Source organism: Protopterus annectens, chromosome 8.part0 (genome assembly GCF_019279795.1).
Source record: "Protopterus annectens isolate FY-2018-M chromosome 8.part0, PAN1.0, whole genome shotgun sequence".
NCBI classification, from domain to species: domain Eukaryota; kingdom Metazoa; phylum Chordata; order Ceratodontiformes; family Protopteridae; genus Protopterus; species Protopterus annectens.
This window is the reverse complement of record NC_056741.1, coordinates 508,529,207-508,547,119: the sequence shown is the minus strand read 5'-3', so window position 1 is coordinate 508,547,119 and position 17,913 is coordinate 508,529,207. Positions and strand designations below refer to the sequence as shown.

General features: G+C 37.3%; 1 protein-coding gene across 1 annotated transcript in view; it reads right to left on the bottom strand.

Moving 5' to 3' along the window:
* LOC122808296 (melatonin receptor type 1C-like) overlaps window positions 1-16,281 on the bottom strand; it is a 106,999-nt gene extending 90,718 nt beyond the window's left edge. The window contains exon 1 of the mRNA XM_044079261.1: window positions 16,122-16,281. Coding sequence (XP_043935196.1) covers window positions 16,122-16,281 — 160 coding nt within the window. The remainder of the gene's footprint in view (window positions 1-16,121) is intronic.
* Window positions 16,282-17,913: the final 1,632 nt, after the last annotated feature.

Here is a 17,913-nt window from a genome sequence, read left to right as displayed (position 1 = left end):
TATATATATATATATATATTATTTATGTGTACATATGTACACATATGCATACCTTTATCTGGGGTACATTCAGACATCAGGTCCACAATCTCACAACACCTTCCTGCACAGCTGCACTGTTCTGCCTTGCTACAACACAGACAGGTGCCACATATGGACACAGCCTGACATTAGGCAGTATATGTAGGACCAGATTGCAGGTAACCCTATTACACACCTATGGCATTCCTGTAAGCTACATTACAGATTAACATGAGTATCCTGCAAGGGGTGGGCTGTGGGTCCCACGTGTCCATCATAATGGCATTACTTCCATCACCAGCTATTGGCCAAGTAATATACATACTTCTCATTACACAACACACACTATGATTGTTTACATCTTGTCAGTCAGTGCTGATCTGCACATTTGACGGCTATGGGCCACTACCCACAGGGACAGACACTATTGTCCATAGCAGTTGTTCAGTTGAACATAATTACAACAACACCTGATGGCACATATATATCATTCCACATCATCTATCCCATTATTATAGACCAGGTACTACATTCAATTACATGCATATATCCTTCACATACCTGCTATGGGAATATCTGTTCTGGATAGTTTGCTGGATGTTATTATTTGGGTTTTTTTTTTTGTTTTAGCTTTGGCTTTGCCTTAGGCTTTTTATTTCTCTCTCTCTCTTTCTCTCTCTCTCTCTCTCTCTCTCTCTCTCTCTCTCTCTCAGTCTCTCTCCAGTAAATGGATGGAGCTGCTGTCTATAGATTGCAGCATGGATTTTGTAGGTGATGCACATGATCAGGTGATGGCCTCTGCCCCAATCAGTGTCCTCCATATGCTACCTGCATGCAGCCTGTCGTGCAGTACTTCCAACTACCACTGTCATGGCAACCACCTACTTTAAATCCCTACATCATGTGGGCATGGTCCCTTTACCTTTCCTGTGTGATGGACATCCTTCCTGTGTGTGGGCATCAGTGTTACTGACAGCAGGTAGCAATACCTCTTACAGGTGAACCTGCACACTCAGGCCAGCTACATATTTGTAGGAAGTTCCAGAACTACAGACAGAGTGTGAGTAGAGTTGTTGCATGCATTGCATAGTACTGATGTTACAGGATTTGTGTGTACAAACTAGTTTAACTTGGAATGCAGTCTATCTGCATAGCTGTCAACTGTGGGTATATCCTCTTGATGGCCAGAGGTGCGCCTATTATGTTTTGTCTGTCCACTACACAGGTCTTGTGTCAGATATTTCACTGGCAGTGGGTGCGTTGAGTGCTATCAATACATGGCTACATCCATTTCTGTTTCTAACTTATATACCTGACTAATGGTATGTTGCAGACTATCCTGTAACACCAGCGACTTGCTTAGTGTATGGCAACAGTTTTCCAAATATGAGCTTATGTTCCAGCCTCTGTCCTCCACCTACATACCACACTTTGCACAAATGACATGCTGACAGGGGTTGTTCTTTAGTGGGCTGTGAGTATATGATGCTGCCATTCCTGCCATCAGTCCACTGCTGTTGTAACCCCCAGACATACGGTGGGGCTGGGGCCATATATTTGTGAGCTTCACCTACACAATACATGTGTGCCCTTATGCACTCCAGAGGCCAGAGTTTGTAACAGTGGCATATGGCCCTGTAGTATTGAGTCTGGGGGGGATGCACCATAACTAACCTAGGCTGTTACAACATGTGGGGGTATCAGGGGTGAGCTGCCTTAAAGTATCTGGATTTACATTACCGTACAATCCACCTTGGCTAAATGTAGGCCTACTGTTTCCTGTCATACGGACTATTCTGTTTGTCAGTGTGCTTGTGATGGTGTCAGTTATGCCTTGTTATTTAACAGTTACATCACATTGTGTCAGCCAAGGTCTTTACCCCCTAGGGAGTGTGTACAGAGTGGAAATAGAAGCTGCTAAACTATACATCTGCATTACTTACTGTCGATCGTTTGGTATCCTGTGGTCCAGTCTGTCTTTACTATTGTACTACTTGAAGGCCTAGGCCTGGACAGCAACATTCATAAACCTTTCCAGACTACTGCATTAGTATAACTGTTTCACAGTTGCATTACTCTGTTTATATGGATGTCAGTGTCTTGAAAGCTATATGACATGGCATATACAACTGTTGTTGTTGCTGTGTCTTTTGGCTTTCCCCGGTTAGGGGTCGCCACAGTGGACGGAACTCCGGTCCGCTAATGATTGGTAGTTGATTTTTACGTGCCGAGTTACCAGCCCTGATGCACAACCTTCAACGAAGGTACTCCCATTCACACATGTCTCTAGCTGAGAATCGAACCAGACAGCGTCTTACTGTGAAGCTATATGACATGGCATATACAACTGCTGTTGTTGTGTCTTTCAGCTTTTAGGGGTCACTACAGCGGAACTCCGGTCCGCTAATGACTGGTAGTTGATTTTTCCGTGCTGAATTACCAGCCCTGACGCACAACCTTCAACAAAGGTACGCCCATTCACGCATGTCTCCATGCAGAAGACACTCTAGCTGAGAACTGAACCGGACAGCGTCTTACTGTGAGGCGACAACGCTACCGCAGCACCACCACCGCGGGGTAATAGCACACAAATAAAGCTTTCCCATGTATGCAAACCTGAGTGTGGTGTTATATCCTTTGATCTCACTGTGGGTATATGTTGCAGACAAAGATTGTCATTTGTATGGGTGGCTCATAGAGTGTCCATCTGGTAAGGTGGTACCTGTAGGCATAGTGGCTGTTCCATATTGTGTGCACCTTCTACATATGTATCTTACTATACATATCTCTGCATGTGTATGTGTAGTTACATTATATATATATATATATATATATATATATATATATATATGTGTGTGTGTGTATGTGTATGTATATCTGTGTCTGTGCATATGTATCCTAGGGATGTTGATTACTTCCACATTGTACATTCCCTATAGGAGCCAGACTGCACTGCATGATATGTTACTGATACCAGCCTGACATCATACAGGTGGGATGGAGTACAGTTAACATCTTGTGCCCATGTCATGTCAGGTCCTGGTTATGGGATCTGCAACAGTTGGTGGTGTATTGCAGGGCGGACGTGTTTGGCTGTTGAGGGAGAATTCCTATTCGTACAAAATGTATGTTGATTGGTGCCTCTCAACCCCATTACCGGTGCATGTGGACATATATGTATTTGTAATGTTCCCATTGTTATCTTCAGATGTATATCCATATATACCTATATATATATATATATATATATATATATATATATATATATATATATATATATATATATATATCTGCTTACATATATATAACTTGCTGTATATATATATATATATATATATATATATATATATATATATATATATATAGACATATATTTGTAACATATATATCTATAGATGTATGCATATGTATGTAAATATTTATATATATATATATATATATATATATATATATATATATATATATATATATATGTCTATATCTACATATATAAATATGTTATATCTATTTAGATAATAATACTTATCCACACACACACATACATCTACATGTTGGAATACATTCCCTGTACTGTTGAATGACTGGGCTGGATGATATGTTTGTGAAAACATCAGCTTATGTATGTTTGACATGGCTTAGTGGTAAATCACTTTGGCTATGGTGTGCAGGGTCCTGGGTTTGAGCATTACTGAGGCTGTTTATTTTGTTGCTGGGCAGAACAAGGGCCATTGGATACAGTGATTAAGGCACTTTTAAGCAGTTGTAAGTGGGTTTGCATGGAAGTAAGCACTTCTAACTTCCGGTTACTGTTTCTTATACCCAGTCCGCTTCTAAATTGCTTAACCTGTGCAGGCATTGCTTACTTCCATGCAATGAGGCTTAAACCCGCGTACTACTGCTTAAAAGTGCTTACTCCTGCTTACCCCCGCACTAATTTCTTTAAAAGAAAAGAAAAAAGGGTTGATAGGAAAGTGGTGTAAAAGGGGCACAAAGAGGGAAAGACAGTAGGGAAAATAGCTAGGGATGTGCAGGAAGGGTGTAGAGAAGGTCCATAGCTGCCCATTTCTTCTACGGCAACAGCTGTGCTTATACACTGAATTTAGAAGTAGATTTGAACAATCAAACCCCTGGGAGAGAAGTGAGGACAAAAATAATAAGTCGTGATGCCAATTATACCAGATTACATGTGCCCAGTGGACATGTGTGCGACAAGAACAGCTATGTATGGGGCGAGATTTTTTTGGGGGAAAAGATTGTCCCTTTTTTTTTCAGGTGAGAGTGGGATGTCTGGGAGGGATAGTAAGTATATTTGGGGAGGTGCATTGGGTAGGTTAACAGACAAGACAAACAAGATGCATACAGAGGCAGTATATGACACATGTGGGGGTAAACACCTTGATGGGGAGTGGTGTTGGGAAATCAGAAGCCCATGAACCCCCTAGTGGAAACAGTGGGACTGAGGTCTCCACCCATGGGCAGTCACCACTGCACCTTCACAGCCCCAAGGGTAGTTGTGCCGGGTGCTGATTTGCAGAGCCAGGTTGACCCTCTAGTCATGACACATGGCCCTCGAGCTGGCATAGTAGATCTCCGACCTCCCTACGGAGCTCGCTACGGACCACCTTCCGGACCTCTCAGGGGTGGACGTGCCCCAATCCCTGAGGCAGTTCCACCTGAAGGTGGTGCAGGACCAATGGACAAGGAGGTCCTGGGTTGGGCCTCAGATGTGCTGGTGCCCAGTGCCACGGTCAGCTGAGGTGGGACTGGTGGGTCCGCTGGGACCAGCCTTCCCAAACATGCTATAGTATTTAAATGTTATTGATATATGTGGGTTAGGAATAGTCAACACATTCCAGTGTTAGGTATAACAGCATGCATAGATATTCCCATTAACCCAGACACCAGATATGGAACAGTTGCATAGCAAATGGACCACATGCATACATGGGACCACAGTGGTAATAACAACAGCATGCTTGCAGATTGATGGCACCATGCCATCAATGTTGGAATAATTCAATATAGCACATGCATGGAAAGAAATTTAAATATTTATCAACCAATAGGACATAATCAGAACAATGGAGTCATTACAAACTGGTTGAGTTGGGTATGTAGTTTATTGTTGGAGATATGGTGGGGAGAGGGAGATGTCAATTAACAACTACTATATTTTTGTAGTCCACATGACTTTCCTAGTCAGTGCTATCTGTACCTTACAAGTATTACTACACAACCCTATAGCCTTAGTTTAGACAGAGATATGGCTGTTGTCATCATTATACATGAACTGGTTTTACCTGTGGTATACACCTCTTATCTGGTATACCTGTGGAGGAAATGTTTAACACTAAATAACTGTTTCTACACATACTCTCAGATTCCAGGTTGATATTGTGCACATAGCTATCCAACTCTTTCTGCATGGACTCTGGCCATGTCATGACCACATGCAGGTGTACTAGGACATATCTAGACTATTGCCCTCTTCAGCCTTTAGTGATTTGACAAACACATATACATGCTTTCCTACACAGTTATATTATGTAGCACAGTGTGAGTGACAGTGATTAGTGATACTTTATTATTCAGGGAAACTGCAACACTCACATTTCCCTACAATACCAGAGTAAACAGTACCAGTACAGGGTATCACGGTTTTTATTTCTCGGCACAGTATTCGTGTCCGACATACCTGTGGGACCAATGTTTGTTAGCACTGCCTGAATGTTGCCACACAGTTCCAGATTACACATTAGTATTATGCACATACATCTCACTCTGTTACTATGCACACTCTGATCACATCTTGACAACATGGGGGTGTAGATAGGACATACTTGTCTTATTACTCTCATAACAGTTTCGGGAGATGCTAGAGTGACAGGTTTGTTCTCATCGATGTGTGATAACCAGTTGTATTCCCTATTTGCTGCCTAAACATCTTGAATCATCCCACAGATTTCCCAGGGGGACAGTGTGCTAGGCAGCAGATATGGGTCCACATACTGGACATTCTGGTCTTATCTGCAGAGTTGTGGGGTATGATTCTGCATGCAGCCTACTTCCACTCCCAGGATTCAGACCATGGCTGTGTCTGCTACAACCTAAACAATATCCATCAGATTTGTGTGTGCTATATAGATATTCCTTTATATCTCCTATCTGCTTTCTGTCTTATACTTCTCCTGTGGTTTTGCATTCTGACCTTGTATTACAGCACTCTTTTACAGGATTTCTTAAACAGTTATATTTTATAGGACAATATAGGTGACAGTGATGAGTAATACCATATTATTCAGAGCAACTGTATCAGCCACAATGCCATACAATACCAAAGTAAACAGTACCAGTACAGGGTATCATTTTTTTTATTTATTGGCACAGTGTTCGTATCTGACATACGTGTGGGAGCAATGTTTGTTAGCACTACTTGAATGTTGCCTCACAAAATTCCAGATTACACATTAGTATTATGCACATACATCTCACACTGTTACTGTACACACTCGGGTCACAGCTTGACAACATGGGGTGTAGATAGGAAATACTTGGCTTATTATTCTCATAACATTTTGGGGAGTTGTTAGTGTGACAGATTTGTTCTCATAGATGTGTGTGAATCAGTTATATTTCCTGTTTGCTGCCTATATGTCTAGGATTTTCCCACTGATTTCCCAGGGGGACAAGTTGACAGGCAGCAGATATGCACCACTTTACTGGACATTGTGCACATATTTGTACAGTTGTAGGATATGATTCTGTCTGCAAACTACTACCAGTGCCAGGATTCGAACCATGGCTGTGTGTGCTACAACTATGACAGTTCACATCTCAGTTGCATGTGCTATTCAAGTTTTGTCTGCCTTTTCTTGTTTTCTGTCTATGTGTCTCTCAGTTGTGCTAAATGGCCTCTGGGGCTTACACCAGTCATACACAGGCATTCCTACATATTCTATTTATTGTGCACAGTGTGGGTAACAGTGCTTAATACAACAGTACTATTACGTGATTACAAATCTATATTACCAAATGATACCAGAGTATACGCATGCAGTCCAGCAGTTAGACCTTTATTTTCAGGCTATTATGCTTTTATTTACATACAAACTATATGAGAGTCTTCCTGCCATATTCTCTGGTGTATGCAGTACTTGCCTTAAACAATACAGGTTTAATACAGGCAATTAATTTACTAATACTTTTAGATTTATTTCCTATGACAGTACATGCAAGAGTATTACTGACCTGCCTCGCATTGCAACCTCTCCAGGTAGCTTCCATTGGCCTCCTGGTTCATGGCCCACTCACTTGCAGCTGTGGAGGACATAAGAAGAATATTTAGCCATACCTATCCATGATATACATGAGCTAGCAATTATTACACAAATACTTGTTGTGATACTTACACACAGCTGGGACATCCCCTGCCATTCTGGCCTCTTGGATTCACTGCTCCAAGAGGTCCCCTTACACAGCTTCAGGATGGCATAGTGATGCCTGATCTGCTCACCAGTTCGTTGTATGCCAGTGGCACTGGTGAGGTCATGGGTGAGACAGTCCCAGGCTTCTGCCTTATAATGGTAACCCTGGTACTGGCTCTGCAGCAGTCTCTTCTCATGATCTTTGATAAGGTATCCTGCCATGGCTCTGGACTCCTGGATGTACCAGTGTTGCAACCAAAAGTGCACACCCTCTCCCCTTCCTGACATGGTGCATGCAAGGAGAAGCTACAACCAGTTATAAGATGCATTCCCACCTGTTGGGTTTGAGTAGGGCCAATTTCCCATGCTTTTCCATGATTGGCCAGTTTTGAAAAGGCTAAGCTATGGGCAAACCTGCTTACCTAATGTTGGCATTGTTTAAAGGAGTTTAATACTGGGCACATTGAGTTAGCTGGCCTACACATTGCTTACACCTCATGTGCTGGCCTGTGCAATGCTTATCATTGCTTACAATAGACTTTGCATTATATTTTCTTTTTGGCATTTATTTATCATTAATTACATCTTATTTGTATGCCTGGTGTCCATGATTCATGTGTACATACACTGTATGGGGTCCTTGTGTTTTATTGGGGACTTCAACATTCTATTACAATTACACCTCACTTCGGGGCTTACTGCTGTACTCCAGTTCACATATTTATGTTATGTAGTGGGTTATAGAACATATGACTGTATACTGATTCCTTTCACAAGTTCAGTTTGATTTTACTATAGTGAGGACTTGTTTGGTGATATCCCATTCTTCTGTGATAGCTTGGTGGTTAACTGCTGTGACTATAGAGTATAGAGTCCTAGGTTAAGGACCTGCAAGGCTGTTTATTTTGTTACTAGGCAGAACAAGGGCCATTGGATACAGAGTGATTAAGGCACTTTTGAGCAGTTGTAAGCAGGTTTGTGTGGGTTTGCGTAAGGGTAAGCAATGCTAACCTCCAGTTAAATATGCTTACAGAGAATTAGCTTCAAAATTGCTTAACCTCTATGGGCATTGCTTACCCCCTTACAAACGGGCTTAAACTCACTTACTAGTGCTTAACTATGCTTACTACTGCTTATTGGTGCTTACACCTGCTTACTAGTGCTTACTCCTGCTACAATTGCACTGATTTAGACAGTAATATCTCATGGTTCTTGAGAAGATGGGGGATTTGGTAACTGTATGGAGATGTCATTCATTACACATTTTACCTTCCATTTGTATCCATGATTCCTGTGTACATATACTGTATTGAGCACATGTGCTTATCTGGGGACTTTGCAACATTATGACACTGACATTTCACATGTGCATTTAATACAGTACTCCATTTCACAAATATATGTTATTTAGTGGGTTATGCATCTAAAATATTGGTCATAATGTGATTTGCCATGGAAAATGGAAAGTGCTGTAGTGGGACTTGAACCAGGAATTCCTGTTCATAAGGCAAATGCTCTACCCACTAAACTATCGCTATACTGCTTCATTTGCATATATCTTCCTTGTCATCCTTTTCAGCCATTTAAGCTGCATTAACCATAGCTAAGCGATGGGCACACCCGCTCAGCTACGGTTAGCTTTAATTTTATTCCTAAAATAAAAAAAGGGTTGTCTATTTTATAAGTATTTCCTATTGCTGTTGTACAAGTAGGGGAATGCTGCTGGGAATATGTGGACACCTATGAGTGGTCTCGCTCATTCCTTTGGCCTTTCTGCTCTTCTTCATTGTGGGGGCATTTATTATTCTGAGAGCTCTGCTCTCAGACATGCGCCCTGCACAATTACACGCTCCGTGTAAGATTAGGTGCTCAGGCAGCTCGCTCTCATTAATATGCATGGTGAGCTGCCATCCTGCTCCTAAACATCCGCTTCCATGCAGGACTAAGCTAGTCCTGCATGGAAGATTAGTAAATCTGGGGGATTATTTTGGTTCTGGCAGATTTTTTTGTTATTTGATTTTGTTTCTGTTACATCTACCAGTCATCACTACATTGACTTGTTTTAGTTGGTTTATTGATAGGTGACATATGATTAACTTGCAAGACATTCTCTGATCCAGCTCTGATGAAAATGTTACATATTCACAAGAAAAATTATAGAATGATTATGCGTTCCATGGACCTGAACCCTATTTGTGACTCTAACAGAACTTGCTGGAGAGACAGATTCATAGCCTAAAGGCAACCTGTCTATAGAATAAGCTTCCCATCTTCATAAAACAAAGCATATCCCTCACTCTGTTCAAAAAAAAATTTGGATAAATGGATGGGGACCTGTAAACTCACTCCTGCAGTACTGCCCATGTCCATTATGGACAGAGGCAGTCTGTAAAATGAGTTAGTGTTCCAAAACCAAAAGACCCATTACCCTGGTTCTATCCATAACTCTCAACTGGACAAATTTTGTTTTTGCCTCATATTTTTGGCACATTTTTCATAAAATAGCAGTTTTCTGGCAAACAAGTGACAAATCATTTAAAATTGAAGTTAGAAAACAATGACAGATATTCGGGTTTCAGGCTTCATACTCTTCAGAAAAAAATATGCTAATGCAAAACTTGTTATTCTATCAACTTTTGAAGTTTGTAAGAGCAATATTTAAAAACTGTTCCTATTTTTTGGGCCTTTGCCCCACTTTTATGTATGGCTTTGTCCAGATTTATTGCTCTAAGAGGTTGAGTGTTATGATACTATGCCTTCCCATTTCTGGGGAATTATGGTATACAACTATTATACCCTGGATATTATTGCTTATGCTTGTAAAGACTCTTGTGCCATTAGCCTAATAGTCACCTATGAACCTCTGAGTTAAAGTAAATTAAAGAGTACAACAATTGAAGAAACTGGCTATTAGGGGAAAAAGAAGTCAGAACTGCAAGCAGAAGCACACAAGACAAGCATTAGGAAATGCAGCAGTACACAAATATTTATTCAATAAATGCATGCATTTATTTCTCAGTGAGCAGTATTTCACCAGCACTAAGATGAAGTACAATTAATGTGCTCAGAATTTTTTCTCAATATAAGTTTTGTTGTACAATGCAACATAGTTTTTTTTTTTCTCCAAGGTGACTGCACATGGAACAGACAATTTAGAAGGAATTTGAATAAACTGCAATAGGTCCTGAAATGTAAAACAAATAGTGTGTACAGTTGCTCCTTTTTGTAGACCAGGATTTATTCTTTATTTTATTCTCCTTATTTTTTGTCAGCCCCTTTAAATAATTCTGCTACATTTTTTTATATCTCTTTATCTTTCAGTTCTACCATATTTTAAACTCATTTTCATTTTCCCACTCACAAGGTATCCCTGCTAAAGAAATTTTTGTCTTCCCTTATAATTCTTAAATAATTTCAACTACCCATTTCATAAATTCTTCTCTTTTTAACAGGTAACTGTTAAACCACCAGCGCATAAGGTTTTCTTAATAACCTTGCATCTTCAGTTTAGTTTTTAATGGTGCATGGTCTGTAATAGTTATTGGATATGTGCCAAAGCTTTAATTAAATAAGTGTCTTTTTATGAAATATAATTTGTATCCAGACTAGCCTTTTTATTGTATCTTGGAGAATAATATGTACGTTTTGAGTTCCTGCTCCTGAATTCAGATCTTCTTTATCAAATGTTCTCATAGATTTCTTCAGCAATCTACCATTTAGTTTTGAATACTGACATAGATAGTTGGATTCTTATGTCATTTGGTAGTTAGCTCCCATCTTCTAGGATTTAATTTGGAGAAGGCTGTTTTGCCTATGGTTGTCTGGAAAGGAGGTCTTGTTCAATGTAAGGCTTTTTTCATTGGAGCGTTTTAGTCCCAAGTAATAATATTCTTTTCATTCTTTTCACCGGTGGGCAGCATTGCTGATTTGTTGTTTTAGAGTAGTGTACTACTAAAGAGGGTAGCTCTGTGTGATATTGTAAGCCAAATGACAGCCTTTAGTACATCGCAATGATGTTTTCTGCATCTGGTAAGATAACAAATCCTAATTTTAGTAGTCAGGGGCTTGTGATTAATATAAGCTGAGTGGCAGCATATTATGGGTAGGGTATACTCAATTTTGGGTAGGAGCCACTTTTTGGTAATGGCTGTCCACAGAGGTGTTGAGAGGAGATGGGAAATATATTTTCATTCTAAACGCTGCTACTGTATTTTAGGGCTAACATTATCTCTGTATACATATGTATGTATAAAAAAAAACTTTAGTCATAGGTTTAATATAAGTCTAAGATACTTTTGCTCTGTAACATTGGGAAAGCTTTTATTTTTAGAATCTATATGTGTGCATGTCAGAAATGAAGACTAACAATATAATAAAACTGTATACTTAAAATGACACTAGTGTAATCAGCAAACTTTGGATTTCAGGCTTTAGTAGTTAATTTTATATTCATTACTTACATTATTTGGTACTCCATCAGGAATTGATAGGTATATGTTCCAAATTATTTTGTTTCTAAACAGAAAAGGTAAAGGTGATAACATGACCTTTATGACATGGTGATGCAATTACTTGTACAGTAATGATAAAGTCAAGAAAATTTGCTTGGTTTAATAGACTGTAATCTTATATAGCAAAGTTGAAAGATCATAAAGTAAAGTTTTCAATAAAAATACAACAGCTATTAAACATTAATAATAATAGTGAAGTTTAATGATAAGATCCTATTGGACATATTTGTATTGCAGTGTCTTGATACTATTAAAATAAAGCATTGTGATAAAAACTTATTAGAAATTTAAGAAAAAAATAGGTAATACATTTAAAAATACAAAAACAAGAAAAAAGCTTATTATCAGAAATGAAAAACACAAATGCAGAGTTTAAAAGATCCTACAAATTAAGACTCCATTAGCTTAGAAAAAGTTAGAGTACAGCCTTACATAAATTATCTCTTAGATTCGAAATGAGAGCAAGAACCAATTTGATTGACAGTATATCCATCTCTTATAGTAATAGGAAATAAACACATGTGGAAGAATTTATGAACTGTTGTAAAAAATAATATGAGGGAATTATACACAGGATAGTGGTGCAGAAAATGAAAAAGTAATTAATGCCTTTTAAAAGACAAATCTACAAAATAATTATAGAGAAAATAAGAAAACATAGCTAAACCTGTGCCTGTAACAAAAAATAAAACAGCAAATTACAGAGATGTAGGAAAGTAATGCTCCACATGCTTTACTTAGAAGGTTTTACTGACACTAAAGTAAGAATCTGGAAAAAGGAGTTTGAGGAGAAGTGCACCAACAAAGAGATGTGCTCTTTGTTTTACTGTACAATACCATATGCAGGAGTTAAGTAACTACTGTCATGGAGGAGCAGAAGCTGGCATCCAGTGAAGGCAAATGCCTGTTTGTGGCAAGTGTGCAGTATATCACAGGTCAACTAAGCTATAGTTTGCACTCAAAGTTATGAACAGCTCCAAACAACTGCTTTAGGGTTTGAAAGTTGTTATGCTTGTAAAAGAATACTCACTTCCTTCAATATTATTTTACATTTCAATCCATATGTACTGTAGATAAGTGAATGAAATTTTAATTGCCCTTAACATATTATCCATCTCCTGTAATTTCTACAGTATAGGAATGAAGGTAAACAGCATTTCTAGTAACCTCAACATCGCTTCCTTCACAAGTTATGCATAGAAAGAGGTTTGCTTACTTGATCTGCTTCAGTAATAGCTATATCATCCAGCTTGATACACTGCCTGTGCCCTATATCATAATGGAGCACAATGTTTTTGCCTCAGGATAGCTTAGTGCGCTAACGCACTACATTAATGTTACAGTTTCCTCTGAATGCATGGGTTCAAATCCTATTTTTGGAAAATGAGGTTTGACTAACTTTCCCTCTTTCCCTCCCTCTAGCTTTCCAAACTTAAAAAGTTGGAGGTTATAAAATGGGTAAAGCATTTACTTCACAAACATAAGGTACGAGGTGTAATTCTAACCTTTACCAAAAATTGGTTAAGCTTAAAATGACCTGCCAGGGCAGCTAGTCTAGTACTTACCCATGGAAACAGATAGATAAAAAGCACTTATTGTGAAGTTAGATTAACAGATATTCATAAAGGTTACCACAAAGTGTACACTACATGTACACTTAGTGTAATCTTTCTGTGTGACTAGAAAACACAAAGAATTTGATAAGAATGTTCTTGAATACATATCATGTACACTTAGTGTACACTTAGTGCAGGCTTTATTGAAGCTGGTCTAAAATCTAATTCTTTGCAAATTATAGTGAGGAAAGTCCATGTATAAGCCTGATGACAAACTCTTAATTAATTTTCATGAAAATAGCTTGTTACATGATAAACAAACCTTAACAACACTTACTGCTTTTTCAACAATAAATGGATCAATGATTAGAACAGCTAAAACTATAGTGCTTCAGTTTCTGTTACATAAATTAAAAATATTTATGTTAACTCTGCATGTTATACAGAAATTTGATTGATGCATGTTCTGTCTTTTAAAAGATAAAGATTTTTGGGCCATTTTCAATTGGGTAAGGTTTGATGGCCAGTAGAAATGAGGGCAAACATCACATGGGAAAAATGGTCAGAATATGGGATAAAAAGACATTAAGAATTCTAAAGGGATTCATGTTTGCAGAAAGTAAGCCTGATGAAAAACTAGCAGGCCAACTTATGGGAATAAATTGTTTTACCAACAAAAATTCATATTTAAATGTGATGCCTTTTTCACTCACTGGGTTATAAGTGTCTGATGCACAATATACTATGATTACTACTATATTAAGATAAGGTTTTATTACTAGTCTAACAGTTTGTAGTTTTCTCTATGCATTGTCAGCATTTGTGATAGTAATCACATTATACTGCTGCAACAAAAATGCACATTTTGCTTAATAAATTGAAAATATTTACTGTAACATATAAAAAGGTATACTCATCATCTCTTCCTGTTGTATCTGTAAGCAAATGCCTATTGCATTATAGCTCTACTAACAAAATTTTATGATTGTTTTTCACAAGCATTAAAGAAGTGAGAAAAACATAACACAAAATACTCTGCTTTTCTGAAATGTAATGACACATTGCAACATTTAAAGCAAGATGTCAGAGTTGTTAATATGTGCTCTGGCATGCATAGTATAAAGTGCAAAACTCTACAAATCAAAAAGTATAACAAAAGAGTTACTTGCTGAGGCTCTACATAACAATATCAAGGAAACAAGCCTTGATAACAATAATGGCAGGGTCCTAGTAGTGAATTAGTTCAATCAACCACTGCATGAAGGAGCATTTTGCAACTTTACATAGAACCATTGGTGTGACACACACAGGCATGTCAAAAATACAAATGAACATGGTTCAAAAAGCATATGAATATGGTATGCTGAATGTTTTTCACTTCCAAATAATCTGCAAACCATGCGTGTTATAAACCACTTATGATGTGTGTTAGTGAAGAGCATATAGTTACATATTAAGCTGCTACAGGTATTTATTTATTTATGTATTTATCTATTTATTTATTTATTTATTTATTTACAGTTTGATGACCGGGGAAGTCCACTGGGCCCAAGGAGCCCATTTTCAGTAGAGGCCCAGGGAGAAAAGCTCCAACAATACAAAATACAGTGGGGTGTACAGAATACAATACAAAATACAGTAGGATACATATTCAAGTAAATACACAGAATATAAGTGCACAGCAAATGCAAAGTAGAAATACAAAAAAAACTATTTACAATATTGGTCTAAAAACTGTTGTAGTTATCAAGTTCAGGACATTAATAAGTTTGGAGTTATATTTAGAATACCATATTGGAACAAACAAGATTTTCTAGATATGGGAGGTTGCAATGTAGAAAAAGAGTATTGACAAAAGTTATTATTCCTTTTGTAGAGAAGGTTAGTATACAGCTTAGGTGTTGAAGGATTAGAAGGGGGGGTGAGCTAGGTTGGGAGAAGGCAGGTACAGGTGTTTGTTCATATTTTAGCAGGAAATGCTATGGTAATGATCTTTACCACATTATCTATAGCAGTAACAACATATATAACAACAATTCAATGAATAATGTTTTAAAACATCTAATTTCTTCTATGATTACACAAAAGCATGTCTGTCAGCTACATTTGGCATTTTGCATTTTGTGCTATACTGTTTAATTTCTTTTTTCTTCCTCAATTAATATTTACGTTATTCCTTGTTTGCTATATTACATTCATGTCTTAAAAATATTTATTTGCAGTCATTTGAGTTTTGCTAATTATTTTTTTCAACAAGATATTCAGTCCATCTTCTTGGAGAGGAAGGAGCAAAAGAAAATAATGTAATATTTATTGTGGAAAAGAGTATGCAAAAATAGCATTTAAAATGCTATAATTGCTTGAACTGTGTGACCAATGTATTACAAATAAAAGCATGAAATGAATGGAACATAAGGTGAAAAATATAGGATACGTTTTGAGTCTATCTTTCCAGTATTTGTGTTTTAAATTAACATTATAATTCTGTATGAATGTATGTATTAAGATTACGTACAGACATTTACAACTGCACACCTACTTCTTGCTCCAGTCCACTAAAAAGGTTTTGTGCATGGCTGTATTTCAGCTGTGATTGAAGCATTACTTACCAGCATTTCTAAGTTTCTTGTTCTTTAAGATGGATACAATAACCAGGACATTTCCAAGGACATCCATAATTGTTATAAAAATCATGACAGTGGTTAAGAAGATGGTTAGCCCCACTGATGGCTTATTTAGAAAAGCTGTAGAGTTATAATATGAAGACATTCAGTCAACATAAGTATCATTATTGACTATGTTCCTCAAAATTATTTGATAAATGTTTACTGGTGAAAAGAATGAGTGCTTCTATTGCTGGAGCCTCCACAGTTATATCTCTGTGTATGTAATCTGTCTTACTGATTTCAGTCTGTAGGTTAACAAATCAGTTGTCATATGGTTTAGTCCATAATGAAGGCCCCAGCAAGGCGCATACAAAAATGCTTACTATGTACTGAAAATGCATTTTTTTATCAATCACTTGCAAAGCTTACTTTCAAATGAATTCCTATCAATAAATTCAAAAAGAAAATGTAAATTGTAATTTCCTTGCAGTTTGCAGAAACTAATATGTGCTATCTAAGCTTTTCAAAGAAAATATTTGTAATACTACTGCTTAGTAGGAAGAGCATTATATGTTCTGATATGCCTGTGTCAGTTTACACTGCCTTTATAACCCAGTGAATTCCCACTAGAGTAGGTGTTGTCTGGAATCCTCTTTAATAATGGCATTCTATGTTATTTATAATTTACCCTAGTGAATCACTGGTTGCAATTGTCATTATATTTTTGCACATTAGAAGTTGATATAAACTGTTTCCTAAGCTATGGAACATGAGACTAATTTAACAATTCTAATTTCTTGGAAAATATGGTTTTGTATTCTTTCTCAGTATAGGAAGGCTATACATTCAGTCTAGGGCTAGATTGAACAGTTAACTTTATCCAAGTGCTGGAAGTATCTGCCTGGGGTAGTTCACAAGCATTTATCTATAAAATAAATTCATGCAAAATGGTTAATTGTTGCAGCTGTGAGCATGGCAAGCCTAGTGATATATTGCATACGCCTGCACAATATAGTAGAAAATGAACACATTAAACAGTCTAAAACACTGACTGTAAATTGTATTTGTGTTCTTTTAGCTACATGTTTACTAACTGACTTGCAGGAATGCCACTGTTAGAATGACCTGGACAAGTGCATGGAGAGGTTATAGAAAAGACAAATAGTACATAAGGATGATCCCATTACTGAGGTCAAAAAGTATTTAATAAAGTCAGGGGCATCATTTATATATATATATATATATATATATATATATATATATATATATATATATATATATATATATATATATATATATATATATATATATATGAAGAAGAAAAACACAGGTGAATATTTCAAAGCTATGTTGTTGAATTAGGTAGAGAGCTTTCTGTTCATGCCTTGTCATTTCATGATTTGCAGAAATAAAGAGGAATACAGAAGGAGGTCAATGAACAAATAAAAGAAGATGAGAAGAGGGGAAATAAAGCACGAGTAATGAAGTACCAGAAAAAAAATATCAGTGTTGAAACAGAAACTGTGTGTATGTGTGTGTGTGTGTGTGTGTGTGTGTGTGTGTGTGTGTGTGTGTGTGTGTGTGTGTGTGAGACCTCTAATCATCATCAGTTCATTTACCTGCAATATATATATATATATATATATATATATATATATATATATATATATATATGTATGTATAGATATAGATATATTTTATCAAGTCACACCAAAATGACTAATGACTAGTTCTGCTTCCAATGATTACTCATTGAGTGACAAAAAGTAAGTCAGTCAAAAATTCTGGTAGGTAA